The sequence below is a fragment of the Branchiostoma belcheri genome, unplaced genomic scaffold, assembly GCF_001625305.1.
Source record: "Branchiostoma belcheri isolate BF01 breed outbred unplaced genomic scaffold, Haploidv18h27 scaffold15, whole genome shotgun sequence".
In the NCBI taxonomy this organism is placed as follows: domain Eukaryota; kingdom Metazoa; phylum Chordata; class Leptocardii; order Amphioxiformes; family Branchiostomatidae; genus Branchiostoma; species Branchiostoma belcheri.
The window spans coordinates 1,333,811-1,344,298 of NW_017802935.1; the positions used below are offsets into that span (position 1 = coordinate 1,333,811).

At 42.9% G+C, this 10,488-nt stretch overlaps 1 protein-coding gene across 1 annotated transcript in view; it reads left to right on the top strand.

Annotated features, from left to right (window-relative positions):
* The window catches only part of LOC109465175 (laminin subunit alpha-2-like), a 95,871-nt gene that overhangs the window by 70,063 nt on the left and 15,320 nt on the right, over positions 1-10,488 (top strand). Inside the window, 13 exon segments of the mRNA XM_019762320.1 lie at positions 1,759-1,856; positions 2,758-2,842; positions 3,336-3,490; positions 4,011-4,157; positions 4,792-4,901; positions 5,323-5,497; positions 6,164-6,297; positions 7,078-7,240; positions 8,043-8,187; positions 8,521-8,641; positions 9,012-9,138; positions 9,576-9,755; positions 10,222-10,373. Of these exon segments, the coding sequence (XP_019617879.1) occupies positions 1,759-1,856; positions 2,758-2,842; positions 3,336-3,490; positions 4,011-4,157; positions 4,792-4,901; positions 5,323-5,497; positions 6,164-6,297; positions 7,078-7,240; positions 8,043-8,187; positions 8,521-8,641; positions 9,012-9,138; positions 9,576-9,755; positions 10,222-10,373 (1,792 nt within the window).

The window sequence follows — 10,488 nt, forward strand, 5'->3', positions numbered from 1 at the left end:
CTCGCGGTCCTGGAAGCCCGGATGGACGCCCTCCCCGGAAGTTAGTTCTCGCGCGCGTGGTGTGGCTGGCTGATGGAATGCAGACTCTCAGACATTTTTTTTTATTGCTTTACGGCCAGCTAACTTTGTGTATTGCATGAGCTTGTCGGCAGAACGTACTGTGCCTGTGCGAAATCTGGAACATACGGTGTATAGTATGAAAAGTTCGTCTGAGTTTGTAAATTGAATATTGAAAATCAAACCCAAAAAAAAAGAATTTCACTCACAATCCTTTTTGTGTATACCACTTTAACAGGACTAATTAATCGTGTTCAGATATTTTTGGATGATATTCTGTCTTTAGTTTCAAAATACAATGCAATATGTCAGAAAAGTTATCTTATGCAACTGACAATTCCGATGCAACAATGATCAAATAGCCAACAGAAATCATGGTTTCATGCAGGTGAAGTACGTTCTGTCAACTTGCTTGTATTGCCTGACACCAAATCTATTTAGTTTGAAGTTGCAGGTTTTAAGAGATGAAGCAGCATGGTACGTAGCTGGAGCACACAGAATAATAGGGACTTAACTAAGGACTGCAAACACAACATCTTCCTTTTCTTTTAGTTTGCATCTTTTTGCTGGAGATTTAAGTACACAGTAAGCATGGAGATGTGCCGAGTGTTTTGGTTGTATCATGCTATAGAAACAATTGCTGCAAGTTTATCAAGCTTTGTGCTCTTATATCATAGTCTCAAGCTTCATTTGAGAAGCTTGTTACAAACAGATAGTTGGCATACATTAGGTTATGTACATGTACATGACAAACGCATACTCCAATACTGAATGACTTTTTGTTATGCAATACTGATTGTGTGTTGTTGAATGGTTTGGACTAGATTTCGAAACATTGCCTTGCATGGGTAACAGGCTGTTCGTTAGCCACTAATACTTAGCTTTTCTTACAGGTACCTGTTATTGTATGCTGTTCTTTCCTAAGAGATGCTGCCAGTGTGTGTTTTACTCAAAAGCTGCAGATGTTGCAACAGTCTTGCATTCTCTGATAGATGCATTGACACGATGGCACAACTGACGACTATGCCGTTTTCTAATCTAATGAAAGCTCATCTGTATTGTGAGAATCCATAGTCAGAAAGTTAAAGCTTGTTCCAACACAAGGAAAGAACTCACCATAAATTTTTGGCTGATCCCGTCAACCTTCGTCAGATGTGTGATGCTATCGCTGACCACTTTCCAGAAGTCGGAAGCGTGATGACGTCAGGAGTGCATCAAAAGTGGCGGGAAGACAAAATCTGCCACCATCACGGTTCAGAGAGTTCTTTCCTTGCGTTGGAACAAGCTTAAACTTTCCGACTATGCCGTTTTCTGTTAACTAAGAGTTGAGCAGCTGCTTTTTTTTCTTGCATCCATGCTTGGTGTGCATAATCCCGTAGAATATGCAAGCAATACCTCTACCACATATACACATGTAGGTACTGTAAATGCATTTACTGTCAGTGGTTTTTATCTTTGAGTAAAAATGATTTTTTTTTGTGTCACAAGTACACTGTTGAAACAATTCTCTACCACATAGAAATAAATACTAAACAGATACTTGCAGCGTCATGATTTCTCATTAAGAAGATAGAGAAAACCACAACAGTTAAACCACTGTATAAATTTTGAGATCTACAGTACCTACATGTAATGCCGTAGAGTCGTTCCAATCATCTGTGACCGAACTCTGACAGTTTTTTTCTGTGACTTTACCTTAAGACCTCGGTGATGCGGCCAAGGATGTCCAGGATCGCGCTTTGGAAGCTGACCGCATTGCACAGGGAGTCATCGATGAGGTCGACGGCTTAGAGCCAGACGTAAGTTCTTCTACATTTATTGTTTTATTTATTCAATCGCGATGTCCACAAAAAACTAAAGCTTACAGCAGGGATGAGACTCCCTGAATTGCAAAAAGTTTGCATACACAATTGCGTATAAATTGCAGCGGACGAGATAGGTGATACACGTACAAATGTATTTATGTCCTACCTGGGCCGCGATTACGTTCGATACGGGTGTTCCGGCCCGTGTGATAACTAGCGGTACGGCCCGGGGGTTCTTAACGCGTACGGCCCGGTCCTTCCAAATGTTCCGTGGAACGATTCGAACGCGTTTCGGCCTAACCGCGTGCACCGATTTCGAAATTCGAAATTCAATACAAAATTCGGACGTTGGAATTGATGTTGTCGCATTTTTTGGGTTTAGGGACGCCAAATTTTCGCTCATTTCGCATTGAAAGGCGCGTTTTCTTGGGTGGGTATGACATAAATAAAATACAACACGGTGTATTCCGCATCACCCTCGGTCCCGGCCCTCCCGCGAGTCGGATCGCCCTCCGGTCGGGCTGATACCTCGGGCGATACGGAAAACCCCGTGTTGCATTCTATATACATCGCACATATACAATGTACTTCATTATACAATTTATATACCAAGGAAACCCTCTGACTTTTGTACAGATGAGGTTTAGGAAAGACAAAGCATGACTTATGACAATTCTTTGTTGTACAGGGTTAATGGCCCTAATACAGTAATAGTATGTAGAAAGGACTGTCGTCCTTGCCTTCGGAACTCTCACGGCCTGGTTGTTGTTCCTTAACTTCCTGCCGATTGCAGTTGTGTCAGTGTTTAGATCTAACATTGAGAAGCAAAGGGAAAAGCTTGATTGCGTAGTCATTGTGTTACATTCTCTAATGCCATGAGATGTTGTTACGTTAGGTGAAAGCCCTGGAGGATCAGGTGGGAGGAGCAGGGTCTACATCAGGCGACACCAACGCTGACATCAGGGCAGCTGAGAGAGACTGTAAGTACCTCTTCTTTCAATTTGAGGCAGCCGCCTTCAACTACATGTAGCTGAAGATTCTGCTGCCTTTTGTGGCTAGTACGAGATGGGGTTTGTTTGTTTTATATTGATATTCTTGAGTAGAAGGCTTTATATAAGCAATTATTATGCTTTTTGCCTGATACTCCATGATGTGTGAATAAATGAATAAAGAATCGTCCATCATGTTGGGGTCGTGTGGCGCAATGGCAGCGTGCACGACTCAAAATCAAGAGATCCCGGGTTCGAGTCCTGACATGCCACCTACCTTGTCAATGTACCCTTGGGAAAGGCACTTTACACGACTTTCCCCACTAAACTCAAGTGAAAATGAGTATTGTCTGTCCAGTATCCGTTTCTATGTGCGGGACACAACACCAGCAAACAGCTGCCTCTCTTCCGCATGCATTGCACTGTTGCAACTTCAATAAATTAAATTAAATTGATTAAATGAAAATTAAATTATATCTTGCAGTGAGGACGGTGTCCCGTAATCTGGGTGACCTGAAGGACCTGGCCGACGACCTGAATGACGAGGCGAGAAACGTGCGCGCTCTGAACGACCAGTTCAGCCGGAACCTCACCGACCTCATGGAGAAGATCAAACAGGCTCGCCAGCAGGCCAACACCGTAAGACAGATTTAGTTCTTAATGCAGCAAGTTTAAACTGTAATTTCCAACACAAGAAATTGGACTCACCCAAAATTTCGACTGTACAACTCCAGTCTTTGACTGTCTTGTACAAAGACAAAGACAGTCTTGAACAAAGACTGGAGTTGTACAGTCGAAAATTTGGGTGAGTCCAATTTCTTGTGTTGGAAATTAGTTTAAACTTTCTGCTTAATGACTTCTACCAACACAGATGAACACCCAAAATTTCGACTGTACAACTCCAGTCTTTGACTGTGTTGAACAAAAACAAAGACAGTCTTCAACAAAGACTGGAGTTGTACAGTCGAAATTTTGGGTTTGCTTTCTGGATCCAAAAGCCGCGTCATGTGCCTAATAAACAAAAGAAGGGCTGACATTCTGATGTTGATTATTTTTCTATTGTCCCAAAGTTTCTTTTTAGTTGTCCTAGCCTAAATTTTAGTGGCCATTGGCCATTGGACCACCTTTAATTTCGAGCCCTGCTTGTCACCTTCCTCAGATCAAAGTGTCTGTGGCCAACAGTGGAACCTGCATACGGTCCTACAAGCCCAACATCCAGCCTGGCTCTTCCATCAACACCATCGAGCTCAACTTCAAGACAACCGAAGCCGACAACCTTCTGTTCTACCTGGAAGGAAGGGATTCTGTAAGTGATGGTTTTTCTTTTGCATTTCCGTCGTGTTGTCACGTTTAATCTCTCACTTTATGTCGCAGTGAAAATGTAAGAACAATGTCATCTTGTATGATGAAAGGTTTGTCTAAACTAGTAAGAAATATGAATTTGTAAATGTTGGTGTACAAAGTTGCCTCTAACCACCTGCACTTTCTAGTAGTGTACCTTCGCCAAGAAGGTTATGTTTTCTATAGTGTTTGTGTGTGTGTGTGTGTGTGTGTTAAGACCTAGAAATGATTAGATGATCAGACTTAAGGCCCCAGGTGGCTTGTTTTACATTTAGGCTAACCACCTTTTTTCTTGTTAAAACTTCCAACACAAAAACTTCTCTCACCTACAGCTTTCAATCAGTCACTCTTGTCTTCCTCAGTAGACTGACCCAGTGAGGCTTGTCACGTGGCTTCTCTGAAGTGTGACGTCAACACTGGGTCAAAGGTATCTGGTAGACGATGTCGGCCCCCGTCGCAGTTCAGTGAAGGGTGATGGGCCCTGATGTATATAGCCTCCTTCACCCCTCTCAGGAAATAGTCTTGTTCAGTGTCCAAAATCCTTACAGTGGCAAGTGAAACAAAGTGACAACTTTTTTGTTCTTCCTTTCCTTCTGCAGAAGGACTTCCTGTCCCTGGAGACCCGTAACAGCCGTGTGGTGTTCCGCTGGAACGTCGGCTCTGGTATTGGCAACATAGAGTACCCCAGCCTTCCCATCAATGACGACAGGTACGTTCTGGTTTTTTGTTTATCGTGGAACAACTCTCCTATAGCTGCAAAACCCTTGGGTTCATCATGAAACTGTAACAGTTTTACCATCTGTCCTGCATTAATGATAATGATCAGTTTATTGCAAATTCATGCCCGAAGGCTGATTGTAGAGAACAAAGGATGAAGAACATTTACACAGAGTACAAAATAACTTCAAAATCTACATAATAAAAGGTAATAGTCTAAAGCTACATTGTATAGCTATGTCTAAAACTATGTCTGAAGGGTTTGACTTATCCTTAGTTTGTATACTATGGAAGATGTAAATGTCCCACCTTGTCTAAAATTTGTGGGTTTTGGGTAGTTAAGAGAAGAATAGTTTTTTCTTAGTTTAGGGAAATTGGGATAAATTATAGAAGTTTGGATTGACATTTTACAGGTGGTACCGCATCGTGGCCAAGCGCGTGAGCGGCAGCGGGGAGCTCCGTGTGCAGCTGTCGAGCGATAAGGACGACGCGGCGCCCGAGACCGGCCAGGCGCCGCCCGGCTACACCATCCTGGACGTGGACAGCAACGACGACCTCTACTTGGGTGGGGTTCCTCCGGATAAACAGGTACTGTACATGTATTTCATTTCATCAAGGTTATGTTTTCAGTGGCGTTCGTGTATCTGTGTGTGTCGGGTGCGTGTTTGTATGCGAATGCGTGTGTGTTTGTGTGTCTGTAATGACATCCTCTACTTGGGTGGTGTTCCTCCGGATAAACAGGTACAGTACATGTATCTCATTTATTACTTTCACCAAGAAAGTTATGTTCTCAGTGGCGTTTGTGTATCTGTGTGTGTCGTGTGTGTGTCTGTGTGTGTGTGTGTATGTGAATGCGTGTGTGTGTTTGTGTGTCACAACCTTTACTTGTGCGGGGTTCCTCCAGATAAGCAGGAGTGGCACAGTATTTTTTTAATGTTCCTGTCATTGCAGAAACCCGCCGTAGGGGTAGGCCAAAACTGTGGTACTGTGTAAGAATATAACTAGTACGTAAATGTGCAAATAAATAAGTCTAGTTATCAAAATGTAATTTTAAGTAGAGTTTTAGAAGTATATACAACTTTATGATAAAAATTGAAATAATTCTATTGGTGTAAAGTATAACTATTGGTCTAAAGTATAACTGATGTCACAACTCAATTCAGCTAAATCGACATAGCTAAGTGTATTTCAAAGGTTGCGTGTGAATAAACCATTCTGTCTTCTCCCGCGAATATCTACGATTCTCCCCTGCAGCAAGCCCTGGAAGCCGCGACCATCTTGACTTCAGAGTTTAACGGCTGCCTGGGAGAAGTCCTGCTCGATGACAAACCCATCGGACTGTACAACTTTGCCACCACGTCCGGAGAGTGCAGCGGCTGTGTGGAAAGGTAAGGGGAAAAAAGTTTTTTAAGTGATTGGTCACTAATTAGCCGGATGAAGGCGACAGTGGTCGCAGAAAATTTGATCTGTGTTTAACCTGTGTCTTTGAAGAAAGTTCAACATTTTACTCTTATAATAAGTTAAACACTTTTTCTTTCTCTGGCATCGGTGGCACAACGGTTAGAGTGTTGGACTCGGAACAAATAGGTCCCGGGTTCGATACTCACCGTGGCCCGACGTTGTGCCCTTGGGAAAGGCACTTTACACGACTTTCCCACCATGTATGGTGGAGTGACGCCCACCGAGCCTCTTAGGCTAATTTGTCAAACTGGGTGCCAAAAACACCCTACGGATTTGGTGTGCCAATGTGTCAACATCAGCACATTTGCGACCAAGAGCCGTTAAATTTTTTTTTCCTTTCTCTTTCTCTCAGCCCCCGAGAGAGGACGGCCTCCAACACCAATCTTCTGAAAGTGATTGGTCATGAATTATCCTGATGTAGGCGACAGTGGTTGCTGAAAATTTGATCTGTGTGTGTGAAGAAAGTTCAGCATTTTACTATAACATACTCCAAAAAGCAGTTACTCAAGCAACTGGACATGGTTTTGGAAACGGTCAGACGTTTCAGCACCTTAGTGACTTTAGTCACTAATAAAAGCTAGTGGACACTAGCTGAAACGTCTGACCTTTTCCAAAATCTTGAGTAACTGCTTTTTGGCGTATCTTATTACCTGGACGTCTAACCTTCATCAACGTTTTTCTATAACACATTTTTTCTTTCCTTTCAGCCCCCGAGAGAGGACGGCCTCCAACACCTACACCTTCCTGGGCGACGGTTTTGTGGTGATGCCGAAGATTCCGTCCTGGAACGACAGAATCACGTACCTCAACTTCAACTTCAAGACCTTCGCAGAAAACGCTCTTATCTTCTTCGTCGCCGATGAAAACCAGGTCTGTGTCACAAAACTGTCGACTTTTAACCGACTGCTGAGTTAGCTGACGTTGCAGCCACTATTCACATTTATCCACGAAGTTACATACATTGAAAAACTTGGTGTTTGAGTAACAGTTTAGATTTACATCTTTGTAGTCCTTCTTTGGCGAAAATGACTATTGAGTATCCTACTGAATGTACGTGTACTACTAGTGTTAAATTCACAGAAGTGCAGTATATTGGGAGATGTTGTGTTAGAGATCTCTTGAATGCATTTTTTTCACATTGTAGACATTGAACCATTTAGTGCTTGTATACAGTTGGTTAGACTTCGTACATGTAGGAGAAATAGTTAAGATGTGTTACAAAATTTTGTGTATTTTCATCGGTAAATGAAATGTACACACCAGGATAAGACCACAGACAGTACAACTTTATGTGTGACAGGGCTGGAAATATTGGGTGCATGTGCACCTTAGTGCACCCAAAATTGGAGCTGTGCACCTAATTTTTTTACCCAAATATTTTCGTAGGTATTTTTGTACATACGAAATGTATAATAGTATACAGGATAGTCTTGGCATCTAAGTGTCAGAAAAATAGTAAATTCTTTGTTTAGGATTTTGAAGTTACATGTAGCTCCCATTTCAGATTCAAGCTCAGAAGAGTAGCAGTAAGATCTGTAATTTGGTTTTGTTTTATATGATGCACCCAGAAAATTTTTTGTGCACCAAATTTTTTAGGTTGGGTGCACCAGTGCACCTATTACCAAAAATAAATTTCAAGCCCTGTGTTGACTGTCCATATGTGTTTCTACAGGGAGACTACTTTGCCGTGTACCTGAAAGACGGGAGGGTCGGAGTACAGTTCAACCTGGGCAGCGGAAAACTCGAGATCCTCTCTGACGACAAGTACAGCAACGGGGAGTGGACCTATGTACGCATCTCCAGGACTGGCAAAGATGGTGAGCTTTTTGTGTTACCCACTTTTCCCTGCTACATAGCTTCTTTATTATCTTTCTGTCTTTATTAAACTTGTGACGGTAATACACATGGAACACTAGGCAGTAAATCTAGCTGATGCTGTGCTTCACACATTAAAAAACATTATACACACAACAAAATAGATACAGGCAAAGATTTCATGAAATACATAATCATACATGAAGGCTTATAACTCTCATTTTTAATGTTTGCCAATTAAGTGCCTGCTAATTTAAAGGATATCCAGGAATCTAGAATTCTTGGATGAGATACAAGACTTAGAAGAGGTTGATTTTGCCTTTCGATGTTTTCAGCCGAGCTGGCTGTGACGAATGAACAGAACGTGAAGAAGGCCACCTCCCCTGGGTCCCTCACCGATCTTGCCGTCACAGACCGCATGTACATCGGAGGCCTGCCCGGGAGCTACAGGGTCATGTAAGTAAGACTCTCACATTCTGCAAGATTAATTAAGGCAGACACTTTAGAGTTGTTATTGCAACTGAATTGCACATTTCTCTAAGTTCATATTAAGGAGAAGTTGGAGATGATGAAAGTGAAAAAATGATCTCGAATCAGTTTCGCTTTTTGAACTGCTACATTGTACTCTTCACTGGCATTGACAAAAATGACAGACACTACATGTATGTACATATTACTGTACTGGATCATTGTACTGGAAAAATTACTCGGGAAATTCCCATACCGTGGTACATCTTTTCATAATTTCAACAAGTGTGATAAACAGTGGACCAAGGCTTGAACTAAGTTAGGATAAGAATAAAATGAATGTGTCTTGTTCCCACAGGCAGGGCATCGACATCCCGACCATCTCCTTCATCGGCTGTCTTCAGGACCTCACGGTCGGGAGGGATCCGCAGAAACTGGACCAGAACCTGGCCATTCTGGGCATGACACCCGGCTGCCAGGATCAGGTAAGGGATTCGTGTTCCTGCTGTAGTGGCCTTTATGTATGGGCCATCCAACTATTTACGCACACCACTACCAGCGTATTTTAGCCCCCTGCTTCGGTTTAAGGATCCTCGGAAATTAGACCAGAACCTGGCCATTCTTGGCACATAGAACTACTGATAACTACTAAGAAACTACGGGTAAAAACTACTTGGTTTGACTTCTTTTTTGAAGACAGAGGAAGACAAAGGATCCCACTTGTTCTATAATTTGTGGGTTTTCGGATGTTAAGAGGAGAGTAGTTTTCTTTTCATTTGTGTATGTGTGAAAGTTTGGGTAGAATTTGGAGGCTACGTCAAAGACTTCACTTCGTTCATTGCTATAGAGGGTACAATTTGAGATAAAATGCGTTTCGTCTTTCACCGTATTAATAGAGTAATTTGGTCTCTTTCCCTCCCAGGTTGTTCGCACCATCGGAATGTCTGGCGAGCCGGGTGCCTACACGACCCTGCCGACCGACAGGGATGGAAACCTGGCGGACGGAGGCTCCGTGTTCCTGGGCTTCACCACCAACACCCCCGACGGCCTGTTGCTCCTGGCAACCGGAGGCAGCCGCAGAAGGAGGCGGCAGGCGGGAACGGTAAGAACTCTTTGTTTTTATTGAAACAAATTGCCTAGAAAAAAAGAAAGGTCATACAGGATGGTCCCTGGAAAGACTGAGAGAGAAGGGGGTGAAACGAGGTGACGGAGGAAAGGTTTATCTTCGTGGATAAAAGAAGAAGGATTGCAACCCAACTTAACAAGATATGAACTTAAATTTATTGTTACTGGACTTATTGGAGGGAGAAGGACCTTTGTATCTACCAGTCTTTACTTCTCTAACATCAAGAAGAAGAAGGAACTCTCTGTGACCATTAAGAAACACAGTCCAGCTATTGTAACGAAAAACCAATGCCATGTAAAAGACCTTCATGTACATCCATCTCAATATGGAATGGCCTGCCTTTATGCCACTCAATCGGCTAGTAAGTGTAAGTTTTGGGACGAGCTTCGTATGTATTTTGATCTGTCTTACCAAGGTTTAACCTCCCCTTCTACTTCATCAGGCCTTCTACTCCCTGGCTGTGGTCAAAGGTCGTATCCAAGCGAAGTTCAGCGCCGGAGAGGGCAGTCCCGTTACCATAGTAACCAGGACCCAGAACGGACAATTTGATGACGGGGCGGACCACAACATCGAGGTGACCAGGAGAGGAGACAGGTACGTTGGATCAGCGTACAAAATACCTGGTTGCCCAGTTGCCCCGGGCAACCAAATTTTACTTGGCAACCTATTTTTGAACCTAGGTAGCCGAGTGTGCTACCTGAATTTTAAT